At 36.9% G+C, this 24,625-nt stretch overlaps 1 protein-coding gene across 1 annotated transcript in view; it reads left to right on the forward strand.

Moving 5' to 3' along the window:
- The window catches only part of MARCHF1 (membrane associated ring-CH-type finger 1), an 86,429-nt gene that overhangs the window by 53,684 nt on the left and 8,120 nt on the right, over positions 1–24,625 (forward strand). Inside the window, exons 3-4 of the mRNA XM_062493692.1 lie at positions 1,025–1,104; positions 13,894–14,074. Coding sequence (XP_062349676.1) covers positions 1,025–1,104; positions 13,894–14,074 — 261 coding nt within the window. The remainder of the gene's footprint in view (positions 1–1,024; positions 1,105–13,893; positions 14,075–24,625) is intronic.

The raw sequence follows: 24,625 nt of genomic DNA on the forward strand, positions 1-24,625 counted from the left end.
TCTTTGTGTGATTTGTACTTTGTACTCTTGCTTAATACTCATCCTTTCTTTGCATCTAATGCCCGTTCTTATGTAATTCTGAGGCTTGCAGTATTTTTTCTACATTTGAAAGTGGTGATCACAATGGGGTGGATGGGGTTGCATACTAAAATCTAATATCCCAGATCAGCTACAAGAAGGTCATAGCTTTATGAATTATTAGTACTGAACCCACTTCCCACAATACTCTGTCTTTTGAGGGATCCTGAAGAATCACAATGCCTTGGATTTACATTTGGTTTCCATACAGTTCTGCTGCCAGTAGATAGCAAGGCAGATTGAAATGATTTGCTGTTAACGCCATCAAAGTATGTTTTCAGTGAAGGTATTGGGTAACTGAATCTTCAGTTTGTAGCAACAACCTTATGAGCAAAATGCCACATACTAAACATGTTTTATATATCTTCTGCTGTTTGAGAATGTGATCAGCTTTGTAGAGATGCAGCCTGCACTTTGGATTTTTCAGTCTCAGCTCAGTTTAACATTTTCAGTTCTTCTAGAAGATCTGATTGCCTTGAAAACCTTTTAAAACACATTCTAATCTTCCTGCTGTTTCATCAGTCCACTCAACCTAAGTTAGCTTTGGGTTCTTCATCACTTAATGTATTGCAAATGCACTTCACATGATTTGGAACGAAATCATCATGGTTGTTTGACTGCACGAAGGAAAACCAGTGCTTTTTCCCTTCAGACATTTACAGTAAAGCCAAATGAAAATTCAAATGCTGAAAGCTGCTTCCTCAAACAGTGACAAAAAGTAGTCATCAGCGAATGAGAGCTCAAACACTTCAGTCGTACTTAGTTCCACAAATAGGTTTCACTTTTGTTCAAGCTTCCTGTATTTTGTGAGCTTCTATGTGTTCAACAGTGCACTATGAACAGCAGAAACAGTTATTTTAATTTTGTGATCATGTGGCAAAGCAGTAAAATATCTGCAATGTATTTCTTGGACAAAGATTCCAAACTATCTAACTTATTTCAACAGGCAAGCAGTCCTACAACAGGAACAGCTCCCAGGAGTCAATCTCGGTTGTCTGTCTGCCCCTCCACTCAGGACATTTGTAGGTATGTGCTGAGAAAAGTATACTTTCAGCTGGCTGATACTTGTTAGTTTTTTTTATTAAATATTGTGTAGTTCTTGCTTCTGCTTAACTTTATTCACAATTGACATAGACTTCAGTTTTCTTTTTATCTCTCTTTGTTTTGGTTTTGTTTTTGCTCTTTAGTCTCATGTTTTTCTACTAAAATTCATGTTCTCATTCTCATAGTTTTTTGTTTGTTTGTTTTTTGTTTTTTTTTTTTTTTTGTATGTGTGATTTCTCTTTCCACTCACCTTTACCATTTCCATCCCTTTCCTTTGCTTACTGCTTTGTCTAGATCTACTACCTTGCATGATTTATCAGAAGATGAGCTTGAACATGCAACCCCTGTCATGGTGCTGGCCCCTTCTAATAGGGAGTCTGGTGGTAAGAAACACATAAAACGAAGGTTTAGGCGGAAAAGAGAGACTGGAGACACAGAGCACACAGAAAAACAAGGAAAGGGGAGAAACTGTAAATTGCATCCTGAGCCTCCGAGATCCAGCTGGAACACATCTGATTCATCATCATCTTCGGATGAGAGTCAGTGGGCTCAGGCTAGGAGGAGAGCAAGAGAAAAGGCCAGGATGGCCCGGAGAGGGAGAAGAAACAATAGATCATGCAGTAACCAGGATGGGTCCTCAAACAGTAATGCTGTTGAACTTGTCACCATGGGAACAATGGGAAAAGAGAAACAAGAGGTGTCTGACCCTGAGAATCCTACATTAAATCACCGCCGAAGGATTCCAAGGCTTAAGGAATCACAGTCTTCAGCATCATCTCAGGAAGCAAGGATTTCCTCAAGAAAATGTGGGAAAAGCAAAGGGAAAAGCTACCAGAGAGATCGGCAGCCTGCACCTTTCCTTAGACGCATGAAAGACTCCTATGCAGAGGCAGGCTCTGGCAGTGATGCTCTGGCAGTCCCAGATCATGGAGCCCCTGCTGGGGCAGGGCCCATTGTGCCTCATGCTGTTCAGAAGCCTCCAGTGCTCTATGATGACTGGTCTGATGATTTAGAAGTATGCAGGTTAGTCCCTAATAAGAAGGATTTAGCATTCTTAAGAGGAGTTTCTCCCTGCCACAGTGCAAGTTCCTTTCCCTTGATTGCTTTCTGTCACTATTTCTCAGTAATAAACTGCTAGGCAGGCCACAGGAAATAACACAAGAACCATTGCTACCGAGAAGTTAGCATATCTCAATCTGAAGAGATTTTTCTCATATTTAAAAAGAGTAATCCTACAAAGGAACCAAATGTTTGTCTTTGCTCCATGAGGATGGACCCACTCTATCCTCTAGCAGTCTATTGTTCTTTTGAAAATCTCCAGCCAGACGCTGAGAATGAAGCAGAGGGGCAGATAGCTCAATGCAATGGGATATAGAGCTTTTCCTCCTTAAGTGATCAGTTCAAATCCAGCTTTGGTCCCTCTATGTAATTTTTCAATGACTTACATGAAACAAATTTATGGTCTTGATTCAGTGTCCCTTTGAGTTACCAATACCTCAGGAATCCAGTGGATGGTGCCTGGAGAACATTTTCTCTAATGGGGCATAATTTGTCTCTGATTTTTACTGCCGAACAGCTCCACACTGTGAATGTGTATGGGCTGTTATTTCAGTCACCCCTCACAAGGATTGGAATGATACACAAGGGTGATTGGGCAGAATAAGCAGTAAAATAAGCTTTGGGAAAGACAAAGCAGCACCAAGAGTTCTCTTTAGTTCGGAAGTTCAGGTCTCTGACAATCTGATGCCCTTGGTGTGAAGCATGCAACCCGAAGGTGAGCATTTTACCCTGGAAATGAGATCAAGCTAGCCACTTCTGGGCTAACATCCAAATTTGGAATACGCAGCTGGGAATGCTCGTGTTACTTAGTTCAGTGGTAAATGAAAATGCACCATCCCGTAAGTCTAACAGAACTGAAACAAGTACTTCCTTTTTCTCCCTCACCAGACTTGTGAGCCAGCATTAGCTCTCATCTACAAAGTGTCAGTCAGGCTTAGTTTCTTCATACAGTTACCCAAAACTTCTCACTTTTCTTTGCCGGGAAGAATTAGCGTGGAAATGTAAACAGAGGATGAGGAAGTTCATGATGCCACCTCATGCAGTTTCACAGTATGCTTTAACCTGGTGAAACACTACAAAGATCTTATTTCTATGAAGAAAAAAGGTAATATGCAGGTATTTTATGGGCTTTTTGCAGCAGAAGGCATAAGCCATTACTAACACAACTAGAGCTATGCAGTCCTATTTGTACTTAACAAGAAAAAATGCACATTTCCATTTGTCTGACCGTTGTCTGTCATAATAATGTAAAGAAACAACAGCAGTGGTAAATCATGTTATTGAAATGTATCTACAGGGCATGATGCAGAGGTGTGTACAGATAACTACAACAGCTTCAGAGTTGTCTTATATTTCTGAACTACCCAGCCTGCATATATTGAAGATCCAGTGTACTACATGCAGTACATATATAACAGGTCATTTAATAATTCTTAAGAATATGAACTACCCAAAACCTGAAAGAAAAAACTTCAGCATGGGTCTTCATATGGGCCTAAGGATATTGTAGTAAAAATTACACAAATATATAAATTTTATATATACATATATACAAATATATACATACTATATATAAAATAAAGTTCTGTAAATGGCTTATGTAGATTAGTCCTAACTGTTGCCCAAGTCACCAAATGTAGAATTTGCTTTCAGATGAAAAGTGAAGCCCAATCTTTTATTTGTCTTCTCAACCCACTGAATTTTTTTATAATTTTTCAGGCACTTTTTGCAATACTTGGAGCTTGGTTCAAGGATGGACGTTTTGCATGCGCATGCAGACTTTTCAGCCAGACTCTCATTTAGTTGAGGAAAGTTGAAAAATTTTGATAGGTTGTTGTTGACCCTTAGGCTCGGTATCAGTGGAGATGTTCTTTGAACAGCCAGCATTCAACTTAATATGGTTGATAATAAGACCTGTTATGCAAAATTTCTCAAGCCAGTCATAAATGCATTTTTCTACTTGTCAGGGATAATGCTATTTTTTTGTTGTTGTTGTCATTATCAGATGTATATGCTGACTGTAATACATCTAGGAAAAATGTAGCAAAATCAAAAGCCTGTTAATTTTTCATAGCTGAAAAGTTGTCCTACTTAATCAGTTTGCAGACAGCTGAAAAAAAAGGAAGACATGTTTTACTGCTGGTCCAGAACAGACTGTAGTTTCTGTTTCTCAGGACAGGCCCATGCACTTCACTGATTCGTGATCTGTGGCATGTTTTCTTTTTAAAATTCACAACCTCCAATCTGAAACAAAAACCAAATAATAATTCCATGTCAGTGTAGTTGTGCACATATGCATCGTTTTTCTGCATGAGAAATAGAAAAAGGAGGGTGGTTTTCTCATGTTTATGCTAAGACTGTGTTAGCATACTTGTTGTGATGTGGAAAATTTGTTTTCCTGTGGTGTTTCTTCAAGCTTTTCATCCTAGCTGTTCATGTCTTTTGGTTGATATGAGAGCACTGGCTGAGAGGAATGGCCCTTACCTAAATGGTATTGTGTGAAAATAGCAGAGGAACAGGGATCATAAACATCTTGTGGGGACAGTTATTTTGTCTTCAAGTTTCTGGGTAGGCAAGTTTTTTTCCTTCATTTCCTCGTGGATTTCTGACAGTTTCTTTACTTTGCATTTAGCAGCATGAGCAGGAATGTGACAGGGCACACTCAATTGCAGCACAAGCACGGTAGTCAGATAAAGTACAGTAGTCAGATAAAGTACAGTGCCACTGCGCAATATGTTCTTCAGCTAGTCTGAGGGGAGCCTCTTGGTCACTTCAGTGAATCATTTGCCATTCTAGTGTCACTGATTCTTTCCAAAAGGCTGAAAACATGTCATGGCATCAATACTGACCTTTACAGTCTCTTCCCTGAACAGCTGATTTCTCCTGGAGCCCTTCAGGAGGCAAGGTTTCTTCTTCTGAGATACAACATAAGTTCTGGCCATGCCAAGTTGTTTTGGCACCTAACTTATTTTTGTTAAAAGATTCACAGGATAGGCTTTCTAAATCATACAGTTGGATCCTCCTTTTCCTAAGTTGCCCTGTGCCTGAGATTTTCTTTATATATACTTTGTCCTGGAACTTGCCATGGCTTGAGGCACAGCCTCAGAAATAGCTTTCTTTGGTCTGCATGTGGCTAATCTCCCTGAAGGGAGCAGCTTATTGGACATGACAAAGTGAATGGATTGTGAGAAGTTAGTGTCATGGATTTTCACATAGAAATCGCTAAGAAAAGAAAATTGGGTGGTTGATATTGCCACTAGTGGATCATAAGTGCTTTGTGTATTGATTCTGAATATATCTTGGGGTATTTTTATTATTGATGATATAGTTGAAATATATTTTCTGTTTAACTAGTTAGGCTATTGGTGTAAAATCTTTTTGTAGTGCTGATTCAGTCATTTCAGCAAAAACACATGCACTTAAATAAAGTGGAATTTCTCACTTTGAAAAAAAGAGGCTTATTGGAAATCAAATTTTGATTTTGTTGAACTCTGAATGACTGCAGTCAGGTAAAGGTAGACCCTTGTTTGAGGAGTAGGGTCTAACAGTAGGGCATGTGAGAAGACAAGCAGGGAAGGGGAGAAGTAAAGGAGATGATCAAGTTGATTCATGAGATCTGCAGACTATATTTCAAGCATAATTTAAAAAAAAAAAAGTTTTCAAAGTCTAGTGTGTTAATTTAAAGTTCATTATAAACTTAGGAAAAGACTAATGCATTTCTGTGTGTTAGCACAATTTCAAATGGGAAGAAATAGTATATATTGCACATGACAAGAGTCAATATGATTATGTAGTTTCTCTCTGTGAAATCAAGCCCTTCAGCAGCATTTTTTTCTTAATATTTAGTAGAACCTGCAAAAAATATATATCTTTCATGAAATTATTTACATTCTGAAATAGTCAGGTAGAAGAGTGCTCATGAAATCAGCAGACAGAAAAGTGGTTGGTAAGAAACAAGTCCTTAAGGAAGAAAAAACAGAAAGTTGAACAGAAGATAGACATAGGTTCAAATTATACCACTGAATTTTAACACCCATTCTAAATACTTACGCTGAAACCTTAATGTTGGACCCAGTGAAAAAAAACTATAATGAAGAATATGTAGACTTGAAATACCATCCAGAGCCCTCTAAAATCACCATAAAATGGAAGATGCTCTACTCCCAGATGTGGTGTTTAGCTGGAGGGTTTTTAACCTGTTTCTCCCTGGGATGTTAGTGTGTACCTTGTGATCTCAGGATGACATGTAAGGAGCTAAGTCTCTGAATCTTGTCCTGCATGTTGATTCCTCACCCCTTCCTTGAACAGAGCTGTGACTGCTGCTTACATTCCTGTTCAGAGCTTTAATTTTTGCAAAGTGACTTTTTGATAGGAATCTCCTGCATTTTGAGGAATCTCCTCCTCTGCTTGATGGTGTGGTGGTTCATCAGTCTTTGAAGCAGCATGAAATTCTGGTTAATTCTATTATCTGCCTGATGGTTCAAATCCCCATCTGTCACCTCTTCAGCCATCTGGTTATGCAGTCTCTTTTGGAAGCTCTCCATGATTCACAAGGATACAAGGAGAGCCAAAGTAAGGCAAGCATGTCTTTGTTGTGATTAGGCTCACTTGTCTGAGGGAGAACTGAGTCCTGGTTTCAGCTTGTTTCTCTCAGAACTTATTTTTCATGGAAGTAAGTGAAATGGCACAGCTTCCTGGTAGAAAGTTACCCTTTGTTTTAAGGGTCCCATTATTGAATACTTTAAGCTTGCATATTTTGTGTATGGAGTTCAGTTCCTTAAAGCTTTGACTTTCACTACGTGGGTGGGAGGAAATCTATATCCATATCTTTATCCGTTTTGAGATGCAGTCCCTAGTTCTTTGAACTTGTTCAGTGCAATAAATCTTGTCAGACATGTATCTTGCACTAACAGTACATCCAAGGCAGCAATTACTTGTAACTCTTTAGATATCCTATTTATCACCTATAAAGGAAGATTAATAGAAAGACAAGAAATGTTGACAAAATAAAATATGTATGTGCTTTTGTTAATGTTGTTTGCTCTTGGGGCTCTTACAAATTCTGATCACTTTTGCAGAAATGAAGAGAAAGCTTTACAAAATAGGCCTTTATGAAATTCCACCACTGTAGTGCAGCATTTTAAAAATGGTTTTTCCTCTAGTCAGGTAAAGTCAGCTGACTGTATAGCATAATGGAAGGGCAGGAGTGTCAGGGAAGAGATATACAAATGGATTACATTTGGTGTAGAGAATTAATATGCCTCATTCACACCTTGTTTAAATAGAGAGGAAGACCAATTTGTCATTCAGATTTCTTAGTGATTTAAAAGTGGAAAGAATGGAAATGAGATTAAAAAAAAAAGAAAAGCCTATAAAATGACAGCAAGAGAAACATGGTATTCTGTAGCCTACTGCAGGGTGACATGTTCATAGAATTTAACCTTTTTTTTTTTTCCAAGTGATAAACTATGCATGAGCAGAGTTTGATATTTTCTGTGGATTCTTTCTATGAATGACAATTACTTGCTATGAATTGTTCATAAAGTTGTTTACTTTTAGGTTCTAACTATCTAAAATTACTGTAAGCACTTTATAAATTGGCAAAAGAGAAAATTACCTTTTCTGGACAGAACAGTTCTCCTAAAAAAAAAATCAAACAGTAGCGACAGCAATTCTGTTCATCCTTTTGCAGTCCTGGGGAATTGAATCCTTTTGGTCCAATTAAGATAACCTGGGAGCTCATGGCATTTCATGCTGGCAGCTAATAATCCTCACAGCCAAAAATCAAATCCAGGGATTCACTTGCTCCAACATTTTTCAGCTTTGCTGTTTCTTCCTGAGTAATCTCCCTTTAGCAACAGTGAGATACAGTGATGAGATGTACCCATGAAACAGAGTGAAAAATTTTCTTTGCATAGCCATTATGAGTTCATATGTGCTTTCCAATGAAGGGCAAGATATAACTGCCTTTTCAATAATTTCTCACCAAAAACAGTATTTCTGGAATAGGCAGTGTCTTCCTTGAGCATATTTATATGGAGAAAATAATTTCCCTCTTTTATTAAGGAAATCTGTTAAAAGTTCAAAATCATTTCTCTTGTACTGGTATTCTGCCATCTTCAAGAAAATGACAGTGTGATTATTAGGCATCTGTGTTAATTTAGTTCAGTTTGCCTATATATAAATGGCATCACATCTGATGCAAACATGCCACATTCACAAGGTTGTTGCTCCTGATTTGGCGAGTGAAGGGTCCTCCATTAGTGCTTTCATTCAGATAAGGAGCCTGCTTGTGAAACACATCTGATCAACGTTACTTTTGCCATGGTTTAGACCACATTAAGAATTTGTCTCAGGGTTCTCCAAATTTATTCTCTTTAAGTGTATTCCTGGTCCAGTCTAAAAATCAGTTTCAAATCAAAGAAATGCCCACCAAGATGGGTCTGGTGTAGATATCCCAAGTTTTAGCACTACCTTTTATTTTTTTTACAAAAGATTTGTTACAATTTCGCTGTAATGCTTGTCAGCATGGACATAGCTGTACAGCCCCCAGAAAATTAAGGAAAAATACAGGTGTTACATAATTACATCATTTAGAGTCCTTAAGCATTATTGTACATCATTATCAGTACGCCCATGTCCCCATATAAATTTCTATTTTTTTGAAGCCTCAGAGGCATTCACCTACAATTTCCACTTGTTAATGAGGGTAAAATTTGACCTGGTGTAATTTCAAGGAAATCTATAAAAGCTTCTGTTGCTAAATCCTTGGACAATGTGTAACAGCCAAAGATCCTTAACAGTTTTGCCAGGTACTGAGATAGAGAGCCAATTGCAAATACGGGATCCACAGAGTTTCTGGTGATGCAGAATTACTGGAAATACTTTTCCACCAGTGCTGCTGCTCTTGACAAGGTTCTTAATGTGGCTTGCAGCAGAAGCAGGGAGATGCTGGTTGATTCTTTATCACTTTGGCTGTAGTCATCCATGGGAATCAGCTGGGTCAACACTGCCCCAGAGGAGCACTTGCTGTCAGGGTAGGAGTGGACCACTAAATCTCACAGGACTCCTGCAGAATAAGTGTGTTTTCCACTTCACTACTGAGGCACAGGGATCAACCTATTTTCTTAATTTCCGAAGAATCCGGTGGATTAGTGAAAGACAGGTTAGGGAAACTGCTGGGCTTCCAATGAGGTTGGAGATTAGCAGCTATTCTCTTTAATGAGAGTAAAACTGTTAACTCCATGTGAAGAAAAAGCTACAAATCTGTTGGAATCTGCCTGTATCTTTTGCAGTAAGCATCTTAGGTGCTAATCATCTAGACTGCAATTTCAATTACCAAGATTTTGCCAAAATAAATAACTGTTGGGGAAATGTGAAAGCTTTCCAAGTGATCTCTTTGATCCATACTGATTTTAGATCTTTTAAACTGAGATTGTTAGTCTGTAGGGAAAATGGAAACTTTTGTCTTTATGGAAGAAAAAAGTCTTAGTATGATGACAACTGAAGGTCAGTCATCCAAGATAACTCATGCTGTTCTTCTGAAAATCAGCCAAAATCCTTAGGAATGCCTACAAATTGTAGATTGGTTTAATACTTCGCTTTCTGCCTTTTATCATTTGCAATGAACAGGCCCATGGAAAACATGGGAAAGCAATTCATAGTCATGAAATTTAAGACAGTATGACAAGACTAAAGATGTCTCACTTCTAAGTGCTTTCTTTAGCTGTTTCTCATTATTTTGATCTGATAAGAAATTCCTTTTGTTTATATATATATATGTGGTGGCAGTATGTTTTGTAAGGAACATACAAGAGCTCTGCAACAGTTTTAATATGAATTATGAAAAATCTTTCACAAACACTGAAGTTCTCAGTTTTAACACTGTGGCTTTTTCCTGAAAAATATTTTTCTTAATTTGTTGCATTATATATGTGAGCCTGCTGTTTAAGAACATGCTTCAAAGAATTTTAGGGCTTTTTTTTTTTCCACCTCATATATGCACAGTGTTAGCATTAATTTCTGTGTTTAGTACATCTGTTTGCTGAAGGTTCTAGAAACAATTTGGTGCTAGAAAAATATGTGCTGGATAATTGAAATACTGATATATAAACAAAAAACTTACGCACAAGGATTACAGCACTGTCAGAGTATTATTTCATAAGGATTCAGAGTGAATTTTATTTAAAGAAATATAGATATTATGTGATCTCAATGTGTAGGGATATGTTTGTAGGTGTATACATATAAACACACAAAATTTTGTATCTCTGAATCAGAAGATCATCTAATGGCTTATATAGCCTGTGTTGTCCAGTGTACACAAGATTCATAGAGCAAAAGCTCCTTTGGATTCTTGAGCTCATCTTTTCCCCTGGAAAAGAAAGGTCATGTTCTTAGACAGGAATCTTTAAAGCACTAAGCTGTCAGAAAAAAAAAAAAACAAACATAGTATATGAAGGCCATTTATCTACTAAGAGACTAAAAAGTTGAGAAAAGCTGAGTATGTAAATTCTGTAGGTGTGTCTGAGCAGCCAAAACAGTAGCTATTAACAATGATCAGTGCTGTACTACAACTTGTAAATAAATCACTATAGATTTAGCAAATTATATGTTTTGTCTTTGTCATAGAGATTGTTTTTGGGGTTTTTTTTTTCCATTCAGTTAATTTCTAAAGTATGCAAACAAATTTTACTCTCAGGACAAGTTCAGCCAGCTAAATAATCAATCCGATGCATGAAAATTTCAAACAGTTGTGATCATGAAACTAGAATGAAAGTTCTCCACCTCCAGCTTAGTTTAGACATGGTCCAGGTATGTCTGTGCTTTGTATCCCTATCTCGATTCTGTTTGCACAACAAACTTCTCAAAACCATCATTAACAATTTACTTTCTATAATATGTGATAATTATGATGTAAATTATAGGTGAACACATCAAAGGGCAAAGACGCACAAAATTGTTGTTCAATTCTTCCTCTGTCTGAGGAAGACAGAGCAAGTTATCTGTTCCAAGTCTTTAAAAGATGCTTAAGTATTTAGCCAACAGTCTGTTACCACTGGTGTTACCACCAAAATATCTTAAGACTGTCACTATGAGTTTAGGTACACATTAGTCTTTTAAGCTAATTTCTTCTGGTTAAACAAATAACAGTTAAATTTCACTGAAGAGACCAAAGAGCATTCAAGCTAATGAAAGCCATGTCTGTGGTCATTCTCTCTGTACTTTAATTCCTACTGAATTTGGTTTTAATTCTCATAATATATTTCATAATTATAAAGCTAGAAGAGGTTATTAGAATATTTAGTTGGAGCTTATTCATACTGTAAGTTCTTAGTGTCACCCTGTTGTTTATACAATTGGCTTGTGACTTATATACAAGGAAAGCATGTATAATGCATATAGAGTTTTTCTGTAGACGTCTTTCTACTAAGGATTATTTCTATTCATTTCAAATTTGCAGTGTCACTTTATTTGAAGATCCCAGTGGAATTTTAGGCTTTTATTTTAGCTCTGAAAATAACTTTAAACCATCTTGGCAGTAGTAGAAAAAATGCTATTGGGTATATAGCTTAGTTGTCCAATTTCTAAATAGTTTAAATACTAAGGCTGTAAAATAAATTATGTATGGCTTGAATTTGAATAAAGAAAGAATGCTGGTCTTCCTTTGGGGAATAGCTTTAATTTAAAAAGAAAATTAAGTTTTTTATGTAACTCTCAGTTGGGAATGCATTTGTTAGAAAAATAAATATTCAGTGTTTTGAATATATAGTTCTGTTTAAGCTAGAGGCTCAGTAAGAAATCGCCATATAGGCAATTCCCATCTAAGAACTAAGCTACTGATGCACCTAACTCAGCTGGATTAGTAAAGACAAGACTGTAAATTGAGTTCCTGTAAAATGTGTCTCAAAAAATGAACATGTGCAAGAAGGAAGTTGTGAGTAATTTGTTCTCTTCACTGCTGTGGAGCATGAAATCCTGTACAAGCACCACTGCAGAAACTGAAACCTGGTTTTTGTGGACCAGGTATTCAGAGCTTCATTTATCTGTTGGATTTTTTTGGTCTCTTTATTTCTGTATGTCCAGCAAAGCAGCTTTGTTCTGCTTTCCCATTACCATAGATTGATTTTCTCATGGCTCTGGGCTACACTGGGGAAGAATAGTGGAGCTGCCAGTTTTGATCTGTAGATCTTTCATGTAGACATTGGAATTTCCTCCTCCCCTGCGTATAGGCTTGACAGCCTCAGAACTGTGCAGTAGCCAGTCTTTCCTGGGATGTCTTTGTCAGGTTGCCTTCTAACATACATCAGAAGCTCCTGCTCTAGAAAGGTTACTCATCTTCCCAGCAGGAAGGCAACCTCATCCTGAAGCTCTCCTACCCCTTTTCCTGCCCCAGAGTTGATGCAGTTACAGTTTTCTCCAGAAAAAAAAAGTTATTCCTCAGATGTGTTCAGACACTTCTGCAGCTGCACTGTCTGAGGGTGCTATTCCTAGGTACTTAGTTTATAAGGCCCACTTTTCATTTGTGTGACAACAGGATCTGTGCTACTATTGCTACTTCTTCATTTTGAAGTAGCGTTTCTCAGGCTTCAGCTTTTTTTTCCTTTGTTTTTTTTTTTTTTTTTGTTTTTGTTTTTGTTTGTTTGTTTTTCTTTTTTTTTTCTTTTTCTTTTTTTGCTTATTTTTTTTTTCTCTTTCATGCCAGCTTGATACTTCAGACATTCATTAGACCTTGGGTGCTTTGTTGTGTTTTTCCAGGTTGGGGATGGAAGGGAATTACTCTTCATTGAGGTAAACTTCCTTAACTTCAGGTGTTTGGTTAAGCCTTCTGCTCTCTGTAGAGCTTTCTCTACCTTCAAAGAGATGCTTGCCAATAAAGCTGGCATTGTTTTCGGTGGGTGAATGTTTTCCTGATGTGACCAGGAGACTGCTTGGAAGAGGGGAAAATCAGCAGGACACTTGGACATGCGTCACAGAAGAAGCCTTTTAGATGATGATGTTAGAGCACTGATCACTTTATGCAAAACCCCAACATGAAAAGCTCTGTATCCCATCATAAGGTAAAACAGTTCTGGGGCCAGCATCTATCTTAGGGTCTGCTTACAGAGAAGTTTTCATTTTCTCAGGTAATGCAGCTGTCTTCTTAAAAGGGATTGTGAAGAATGAAAAAAAGGATAATGACTTTTCAGTTCCTGCCTCCTAAAAAGTGTGCATGTGTATACACACTATGCCATATGCATGACTCCAGAGTACTCAAAACTGCTCTCCGATTCTTTTAACTGTGTAACTCCAAAGAGATATCCTAGGAGCTTTTTGTACTTCCCATGCTGGATATTTTCAGCTTGGGTTAGATTTCTCTACCTTTGAGGGTTTTATTGGCATTACTTACAGACCAAGAATTATTCTGCTCTGGTATTTGTCTTAAAAGGTTTTGCCATGCATAGAAAGGAAAAGCTGTTATTTCTGTTGATTCATCTTCAGACCATGTAGCAAATCCAAAGAGAAATAACTAAAGTTAAGAGAAGTGGAGAGAAATTGCTAAATGGCAGAAAGGAACAAGGAGTACGTTCCCCGGGCCTCCATCTGTAAGGTCATATACCTGGCATCTTTTGAATGTCAAGCCTGAAGATGAGAAAGCAGTGTAAATAAGCCAGTGCCTTTGCATTGCTGGTTGGGAGGTCGCTCACTCGCTCTTGCTGTCCTTCCTGTCAGGATCTGTCACTGTGAGGGAGATGATGAAAGCCCCCTCATCACGCCGTGTCGCTGCACGGGGACCCTGCGCTTTGTTCACCAGGCCTGCCTGCACCAGTGGATTAAGAGCTCGGACACACGCTGCTGCGAGCTCTGCAAGTACGACTTCATCATGGAGACCAAGCTCAAGCCTCTCCGGAAGGTAGGGTGTTTTGGAGTTTAATTATCCCCAAGTGTCAGAGCTCCAGAATGGCTGTGGAAATTGCAAGCACAGTTAAAGAAACATCTGTCCAGAATGGCTTTGTATTTGCTGTTGTTAATCAGTCACGGTGATTTTATTCTTACATTTAAGTTGATTAATTTTCAGCAGCAGAGAATTTGGCTAAAGACTCTCTTTCATCACACATACAATATAAGTGCACAAATAATAGTCTTTTGGTTTAGACTTTTTATCTTCAGCTTTTTATTATGGGTTCATCTGCCTATTTTTAAGCCAGAAAGAAATAATTTCATGTTTTGCTCCTGAGTAACACAATACAGTTCACCCAGCAGTTTTTACATGAAGCCCATAGCTTTTGGTTGAGAATGCTTATATCCATGTGGAGACAGCAGTTATGAAGTTAACACAGTCAATTTAGCTGCATCTGTTTTAGCTGTGACACTCATGGGCAAATTAATCACTTCTACTTTAAAATTAGTTAATGGAATTTAAAAGAGAGGGTGACTTTGCATCCTGAATGTCAAATGTTTGTTATCTGCACTCATCTGTTTTCCAAGATAAATCAATTTAAATGCTACACAGACTGTCAGTATAGGGAAGGTGAAGAGTTTATTAAACATACGTGGGTTATCTTTTCTCTGGAGTGGATAAAATTTCTCTTCACATTTTTATTTTAAAATGCTCTCATCCTTTTGGAGTTTTATCGAATCTTCAAAGTTGGAATCAATCTGGAACTGGGCAAGTTTTGATTTAAAATTAATTTCTACATTAAAAACATGTGGAAACTATTGCTTGTGACTAACATATGCCTATATAGTAGTGTTTTAATGGCAAAAATCATTTTGTTTTTTTTGGCCTTACACAGGTAGCAGTAGTTCAGAGAAAGGAGAATCAATGTAATTCCTTTACACTTCCCATTCAAAGGAATCTTCTGACAAGTCCATGGTAGTAAACCGCTTCTGAAGTGAGAATCTGGGCTAATTTGGCAAGCAAAGCTTGTGATAGGGAAAGACAAAGTTCTCAAATGCTGGGTATATCTGCCCATGTAGGCTAGAAATTGAAACATACATAGAAATAGAAAAAAAAAGATGGCTAAAATCTTAATTTTATTGACTTCAGTTTTAGTAATTGCAGATGAATTTTAATTAATGTGACAAGATAAGATAATTGTATGAAAAAAACCCTGCCTGATGCATATCTTTGGGGGATTTTTTCAGTTTATATGTTTCTATTTTCAAACCAAATTGCTTTAACATCTAACATATAACAAGTACTCTCACAACAGTTGCTTTTCTCAAGAGAATACACAGATACTGGTATCTTTAACAAAAGCCTTTTCCTGGTTTTGTGAGACAATACAGCATCTTTTGTAAAAGGGAAACAAAATTTATAGCAACCAAAGAGAAAAGGAATGAAAAATGTGCATAACTTGATATCAGAGGTACTTTTAACTCTGTGTGTGGTGGGTGCCACATTTCCTCCCACTTTTAGAATGGGAATACAATTCCTACAAGTCTGTAATGTCTTAATTGAATTATTTCCATCTTATATAGCTTATCATTGGTTCTTAGGTATGGTTTAGATTTCTGGCATAGAAAAGATTCACCTGTTCTTTCAGGCAGGATATTTTTATTTCTGCTCAAAGCACTACTCAGAAGTAGTTTATCTGCCTGGCAGTCTTGCTGGCAAAATTCCTCCCTTGAAATGCGATACTAACAAATATTTGTTTGGGTAAAATGGACCCAGCATCTAACTGTAAATCCTTTCTTTTAAGTCACACCCATTTCAGAAACCAAAGTTAAAATTAGTTGTCCTTTGGCATTTGTAGCATTCAACTGACACCCTTCATGTGTTACATTTAATTAAACATGTGATCCTTACTAAGTGTGAGCAGTATCATCACCATCGTTCACATCTTTATGAAACACTAAACAGTTTATGAGAAACTGTTTTGCAAACCAAGTATTTTTACAGCTGTAGCAAAGTCAAGGTAAAGGAGGAAAAAGTGATCATGAGACCTGCCATATGATTAGAGTTGACTGATAAATTTCCACTCAAACTTCCTTTATAAAAATCACTGAAACTGTTTTGCTTGGGACTTTTTTTATCAGAACTTATATATTTTGCAAATGTGGAAAGTCCCAATGAAACCGTCAAATTTCTTGGCAGCTTTTATGAAGCCCAGAATCTCAGTTTTGGGGCATTCCTTGTGAGTAGTGTGTTTTCAAAAGACTGGCACAAAGAGCAGCTATCAGAGACCAAAGTACTGTGGGACAGGCAGCTCCTAACACCGAAGCTCTCCGCAATCCTGTCTCCTTGATGCAGGATCTGAAAAACACTACTGACTCTGGGAATTACGGACCTTGAAAGATTTGGGTTTTGCTAAAGCGTGTTTCTGTACTAGACCTCAAGAGCCTTCAGTCCCCAGCACTAAGTCTGGCCTGTCAGCAGTGGATCAAAATTTCCAAAATTCTGAAATTCTCTTGGCATGATGTCAGGGACATTATGTATTTGAAAACAATGCAGTTCTTGTCAACTTTGTTGGATGCCGACTGGAACAGCAAAATTGACTGGAATAAAGTTACTAATTATGCTTATAAGCTTTAAGGAATTATGAAAACAGATTTCTTTTCCATGCTTCCTAAACAGAAGATCACATATTTTGTTTCAAGAAAGGAGTGCCTGTTCAATTCCATAAGAAACTAATTTATCAAAAAAACAAAGGAAATTATTTCCCCTAATGTGAAAGTTTCTGTCCAGATCCAGATGATGCAATTTCCATTAGACCTGGCTTTAAAGTGACATTCTACAAGTGGAAGGGTCCAATCTCTTAGCTAGTTCTGTTTTTTTTATTTTTAATCTCTGTTGTCACTCAATATACAAGATTCTAAGTTTGGTTCTTGACTCTGCATTGTTTCATTATGGTGAATTTTATTATAATGTCTTTAAAATTCCTACTGTTGGTCTACTGAAGGGAAAAAAAAGATTACAGACTACCAGACTTAGCTACAGGAATCTATAGTTTTGCATTTTGCAGAATCACATGATTTAATCAGAAGACAAACTATTTAATTCAATAATGAATTAAATCTTTAAATCTAAAATTAAATTAACCATCTTTATTTATGCTTCAGCCTTTCATGTACCCTTAATGTTTCATAATAGATTTTTTATCAAAGTCTAAGATTTTATAGCACAATCATTTTGGATTATCGTGCTGTATCTGTTAGCACCCATAAGTGGCAATGTAGAACATACCAAATTAACATAAATTAAGATAATTGCTGTTAAATCAATAGGTTTGTGCCAATGTGCAAGTTATTTAATTAGAGAATTCCTGAAAGCATCAGACATCAAATAAAACTCAGTTTAATCATTTTAGCAAGTCTTTAGTGAGCATTGACGTAATCCTTTTAAGCATTGATCAACAAACATTGCAAGCATTTCATATATTTAGACAGGTCTAATTACTCAGCTCACGATAAATATAGAGATTAAATATTAAGCATTGCTTAGTGTTCCTGGTTTATTTCTCATGGTCTATGTTACATCTGTCTTTCATTATAAATAATACAGTTGCATTTGTAGCTTTGGCTCTCAGCATCTTCAATCCATGTTGCAGAATTTAAAAGGTGACTTTATCACAGAGGGAATTAGAAAGTAGTAAAGCTTGTGTGAGTTCCTTATGGAGCTCTCTCAAGCAATAGCTTAAACCTGAGAAAAACATTTCTTCAAAAAAGATACAATCCTAGATATTAACAACTGTTGTTTCATATCCCTTGAATTTGGTGTTTGAAGACTAGTAGAAATGGGAATTGAATGAATATACAGTGAGTATGAAATGGATTAAAGTGTCAAATTAAAAGGAGCTTTAAACACAAAAATGTCTTTAAATGGAGATTCACAACAGTGTCTTGCTATACTTCAAAATACTTTTCATATTTAAATTTTGGTATCTATTTAAGACATCTAGTATCTGATGTCTTACTTTGATGCATTATCCCAACAGATCATGATGTGGTTTCAGAGATATCTATTTTCTCTCCCAATTCTATTTTTGAAATGATTTGCAAATAAAGTCTTATTTATGTGAGGCATATGCAATATTGAACATTGTTACCATGTTGTTACTAATGATAATTAAGAGCAAGTAATTTTTTTTTTACAGAAGCATTATGTACCAGTTGAGGTTCATTTTCTTTCTGATAGAAAGGATATATGAATTTATGCCTTTAAAAAAATAGAGGACTGGGAATGTTCTTTTAGTACAGAGTGGTATCTTTCTATTCAATTAAACAGAAGCAAAGAAAATGCTGATCATGAAATAAACCTATTTATTTTGAATGTGTACATATATCTTTTAGGTGTTTACTCCTCTTGTATTCTGTGTTTGCTTATATGCTGCTATTAAAAGAAAAATCTCATAGCATTCCTGAAACATTCAGTGATGGCAAAATAGGTTAAAGCTGTTTTTTACTTTTGATTCAATGGTAGCTTGAATGGTAGTATTTACATTTCTTTTTTAAGAGCATGGTGATCACTGCCAAAAGTCACAGAACCTGCAGAGAAATTTCTGTGATATATTGCTATGAAATCAAAAGTGCTCGCCATTAGAAACTAGTTCTGCCAGAGTAAACTCTCAGATCCAGATGTGACCAGAAGAGTTTCACAGGAAAATGCCCCAAACTTTTCGGCAGTCATTACCATACTGCTTGCTGTTCAGTTCTTACTGCCCTGTGCTGTGAAGTATGAACCACCTGGCATTGTTGCTGGTTTTCTAATAATGCTCATGATAAGAAGTGATATCAAATATTGCATAGGACTTGCTGTGGGATTAGTTCCCTTTTGACCCAGTTTGATGAATATTTTGCAGTCCTCAACAAAGAAGGAGTTCCTGCATTTTTGTTTGATTTCTGGGGCAGCTACATAGTGTTGTCAAGGCAACCTGCTCCAGTGTTATCTTTCTTCCAGTAAACTGTCTCAAAACATCAGTAGCCTCAAATAATTGCCTGCAATATGTGGGGTCAGGCACTTCACCAGTATGCACAAAGGCACAAAGCTATTACTTTCTCGTTGACTATCATGTCATTATAGCAAATAACTTTGGGCTCAAGGGACGGTGTGTATATTAAAGCTTGTAAAGTAAAAACGATTCTATAGCATTTATATCCTATTGTGATGCCTCGGGAATGCAAGGGACTACTTTGTTCAGACAGTTGTATTCTTAATTTTTGAGGATAATAGAGCATTACTGCTAATTTATCTGTATATGCATGCTGTAGTTCACAGAATAATGCTGTCTGGCATTTTCTGCCACAAGAACAATACTAGAACTTAGCTTTCTTATGGTGGTAAAACTTGTGCTAGCCTGCCATCTTCATATGTTTTTCTTTTCCATTCAGAGCACAGCTTAAGTCTCACAGATGTTCCAGTTCCAATGGACTTCTGACAAAAGATTCTTGTGCCTCTTACCTTGAAACCATCATAACATACCCTTAGACTTCCTAAAAGTCATCTTACTGTGATACTTTCTGGGACACCCCCATGTGCAGCATCCTTCCTGGAGGTAGAACAAGATGTTTGTACGGTCATTGCTTTGAACTTGCATTCTTTCAAGAAGCAAATGAAAAATATTATACTAGAAAATTAAATGAAAACTGCGTCCTTTTCTAATTAAATGCCAGTAACCAAATTGGCTACTTTTGCTGCTCAGTAGCATTTACAAAAGCAAAGGGAATCTGGGAGATTGTTCAGCTCTGGGTATTAGTATTGTTATCCACTATCACACAGACCCATGAACATGAGCTCGGGGAGATACAAATCTTCTGTGCTTTCTGAGGCTGAAATAAACAGTTTGGTCTGAGCTGTTTTACAGATGCAACTTGCATCAAAGGAGTCAATTCCCATTTTAGTTAGAGAGCCCTACTCCAGCCTGCAGTTCATCAGCCTCTCTCTTATGTTTTAAGAGCTTGGGGTATCATTTTCATTCTTTTATTTCAGCCCTTTCAGTGTTTTGTTTTACAGCTTCACCTCATCAATAGTTATAACCGAGGAAGGACTGGGAAGCTGAAGCATTGAAAATAATTAAGAGAATCACTGGCTTTCAAATAAAGAAAGTGCAAATGGAATGCTGACACAAAATGTGTAGCTAGTAATATGAAATAAAAAGAGCATAATCAACCCAAGCATTGACCTAAACCAGTCAATATTTATGAAGTTTTTTAAAAATGCCATTTTTACTGTTTATTTTGAAGTTAGGAACTTTACCAGCTCCCATGGGAGAGGGCTGCTATTCATGATCTGATTAATGTTGGTAATTAGCTGTCACATAATTAACATATACAATTTTACAGTTGTTATTTGCCTCAAATTTATTTTGCCTGGGACTTATTGATATGAGAATCATCTGTTCACAGGTTGATGCTTGCTTGTTGGTGGAATGCATGCTAAAAATAGCTTTTCTTTAACACAGTGATTTTTTTTTAAACACAGAAATTCCAGTAATGGATCTAAATTATGACCAAATGGGATAACTTAGTTTACTCAAGTTTGGTGGGTTTTGTTAATTAAATTTTATTCCTGTTGCATTTTATAAAAATTATTGGGAAAAAAATTAAAATTTCCTCTTTTTTTTCCAGAATTAATAGCTTCCCTCAGCTCTTTGCTAGAGCACTAGGCTGTAGTTTTATTTTAATTACTATAGCTTTCCTCAGCACAACTTTCCTCTGTTTTACTTTTATTTGATTGGATGAAAAGAATCTTGCTTCTGGGAAAAATGAAAGAGAGAGAAGGCAACTGTAGCTAGAACTCAGTGTTCTTCCTAAAGGCATATTTATAGATAATTAAAAGCAACAGCTTCTTTTTTGTAATCTTTGTTACATGGCAATTCAGACATACGTGTAGATAATGTGTATATAGTGGCAAGAAAAGGGTATGTTTAAACAGCAATGTATTTAAAAATACCAGGTTTTTGGCAAACAAAGACATTTTAAGCAAACCACATCTTTGTAACAATTTGAACTGATTCTCAGCTGGCTGGACAAATTTAAATAGAAGAAATTAAGTACTGTGATGAATACTGGAGAGAAGGAGATTGAAGTAAAGACTAACAAAGCTGTTATCATATTCTACAACTTGTTTTAGGTGCCTAAAGCAACAGATCTTCAGAGAAGTTTCCTTCAACTGGGCATGACTGAAGAACTGAAGGAAGTGGAGAGGCGTACAAAACTATGTCATAGGATGTTGGTCTCCAGCACGTTGCTATATCAGTTTTTCTAATTTCTCTCCTTTTCCAATTTCTACCATGCTATCAGAGCATTCTGTCCACGTCCATCCCACTACAAACACTCAGATGTGCAAAGGGAACCCACCTTACTTGGTATTCAAAGACAGAGACTCAGGCACAGACTGTTGGGAGATGGTTGTTACAGCTCCTGTAGTGGAGAAAGGACTTGTGGTTGCATTGACCCCAGTGGAATCCATTTCAAATCCACCACTGAGCCTATATCATGGCTGCATTTATATTGCTTAGAGAACCTACCTGCTTTGGTCAAAAAGGGAAATCTCAGCATAACTGGTCTTGCAGCAAAATTATGGTCTGTGCTCCTGTAGTATGGCAGTTCGACTGATTGATTTTTTAAATTGTTTCCTTCGTGTGTATATGTGTCTTAAGTTGTTTGAGAACTGGACTGTGATTTAAAGGTATTTGCTACTTAGAGACTGGAGTACATGTCATGCCTTCAATTAGATATGAAGCTCTTTGGGAAATGCAGAGTAGACAGAGGCAGGAGTGGACAACTGCAAAGAGAACAAAAGTGACAAAACAGATCCTTTTGATAGAATGATCATAGAAATACTTTAGGGAAAGCAGACAACAGTGGCAATTGTTTCTGTTCTTGACTATCTCTGATAAAAGTTAATGGCGACATAGATTCTACCCCTTTTATCCCTGTTTCTTTATGGGTTACCAACATGTAGCTTCTTTTTTTTTGATTTTTGAGTAATAAAGGCATGTGCCCAGGTACCTGAAGTAAGTATTTTCTAGAGTTCTAGATGTGTACCTCTTGTTCTTAGTACCAGATATTTCCCATAGTTTTACATTATGGGGTAGTCACTCTTGATCAGTGATTTAATGTTCTACCTGCAGTTTCTCTGTCAGGATTATTTTTTAGATAAGGTAGCTGGAGTGTACTGTGCTTGGAGATAATGATCTTTTTCTTAAAGGTCTTGCAAGGCAAGAACATAAAAAGTAATTGTGAAAGAGAAGTTTGTGATAACACTAAAGGCTCTATTGAACAAAGGATTGGTTAATGTCTTTTCAGTGTTCAAGAAGATACTTGGGAAGTAAACACTTTGTCAAGTACTTCTGCATTCTGTATATTGATGTAAAGCAATTTCTAGCAGATGGGAGGTAGAAAGAGGCTCCCAGTATGGAGAGATTATGCTATAATTACTTGCCACGGGCTTTCTTGCACCTCTCTGCAAAGCATCTGGTGTTGGCCTCTATCTTGAGACAGCAGAGCATTGGATGAGAGGGACATGAGGTCCTGTAGTTCCAAAGCATAGGGTTTTTTGTTTGTTTAGTTGGGTTTGGTTTGGAGTTTTGGTTTGTTTTTTTTTTTTGTTTGTTTGGTTTGGTTTGGTTGGTTGGTTGGTTTGGTGGTTTTTGTTTCGTTTCTGTTGAGGTGATTAGAATGCAGGTACTTAAGTTCTTTTAGTTGGTAAACGACAAGTATTCTCAATACAACTTTCATTTTGCAAAAACAACTACTTCATTTTAGAAATTATATTCTCAAATTACTTAATTTTTGCACTTCTTAACTTCTACACTTCCCTTTTACATTATTTAAGGGTTTGCTGATTGATGTCATGCACAGCTAAAAATTGCATAAGCTTGTGAAGAGTGCATACTGATTATATCACATAAGTCCAGTTGTTTTAATTGTCACTTAAAAAAGAAATAACATGCCATCTTGGTTATGATAAAACTGAATTATTAGTTCTTTTCAGATGATAATCTTAAGGTGTTTACAAAAGTGAGACTTTTCCATTATGTATTTCTTTTATTATTCTAGGTACGCATATCACACAAAAGTGAATTAAAGTGTGTTTGTCTTTATAAATGCACCCATTTCTGGTTGAGTTTAAAATTTTTAATAGGTGTTTTAAATGCACCACAGACATTATTTTGAATTCCAGCCAGGTTTGTTTAGTATCTCCTAGGGACAGAAACAGATTTTGAGCAAACTTCAGGCATGTTTGCCAGACAATGATCTGTACTAGAACATCTAGTTAGATAACTAGATCGAGGTAAGGTTGTGCATTTATAGGACCATATGATCCACCAGGTGACATGGACTTTTAAAAATTCACTTTATTTTCCTGTTCAGCAATTAATGTGGCAGGGGGTCTAATTATGGCCTTCTGTTCTTGATCCTTACAATAATTTCTTCTCTGGAATACATCTTTTGAAAAAAGGCAATGACAAATATGTTTTCTGTATTTTCTGTGAACCTGCTCAGTTCTTCCTTCTCTCTGGATGTGTCTGGGGGAAAGAACACTATTGGAGGTGTTTTCATGGCCCAAAACCTTCTCTTGTCAGCCATCAGACCTGGCTCATTCTGTTGGACTGTCTGAGGGGCACTTCTCACTTTGGAGCAGGGTGTGGGGACACTTTGCTTGTCCTTTAAGACACAGTCCCCATGGTACAGGCTGTAGCCACATGTTGTTTAGATGGCACAGAGAGGCCCAGAATGCTTTTATTCAAATAACAAGGTTTGGAGTCTCATCTCTTATGAACACTCCAAATTTCTGTGAGGCTATTTTATTCTCCCAACATAAGTGGAGCCCTGTTGTCCTTTATTACTATTATTTCTTCCTCTTCCACCCACTGCACAAATTCCATTCTGCAAACTACCATGGTAGCTGCTTTCCTCCAGCTGTAGGTTGATAGCAGTGAACAGCTCACTGTGGAGCCTGAGCCAATCAGTACTGCAACAAGTGACCAGAAAACCCTCCCTAATATAAATAACTCTGAGCTACTTGTTCAGACTGTTGACATATCTTCACTGCTCAGCTCATTTCTGCATACACCGCACCAGTTCTTTTTCAAAAGTGCTGGCTGAATCCTTTGGGTTGAGTGTCAGATAAGAAAGATCTTTTTCTGTGTGTTTTTTAGTCTTTGTGCAGAGTGCAGTTTCTACAACAGCCTCTAATAAGTAATTCTAGCCTTTATTTTTCAGGCATAATTTCTTTAAGATAAAGGTTGCCTGAAAGTATTTCTTCAGACTGTAGAAAGAGTTCAGAAAAAATTGTATCATGACTTTAGCTCTAGGTGAGAGCAGAAATCCTTCCAGCTGTGGGTGCTGTTTACATTATATACATAGTCATTTTTCTGCTAAATGATGGATAGGGAGAAAAAAAAAAATGTCACTAAAAAAATTTAATATTTGCAATGTCAGACTCATACCAGATTCCCCTGTCAGACCTCCTTACATGCAATTTTTAAAACAGGGTTCCTGAAAATGCCCAGGG

Source organism: Cinclus cinclus, chromosome 5 (genome assembly GCF_963662255.1).
Source record: "Cinclus cinclus chromosome 5, bCinCin1.1, whole genome shotgun sequence".
In the NCBI taxonomy this organism is placed as follows: domain Eukaryota; kingdom Metazoa; phylum Chordata; class Aves; order Passeriformes; family Cinclidae; genus Cinclus; species Cinclus cinclus.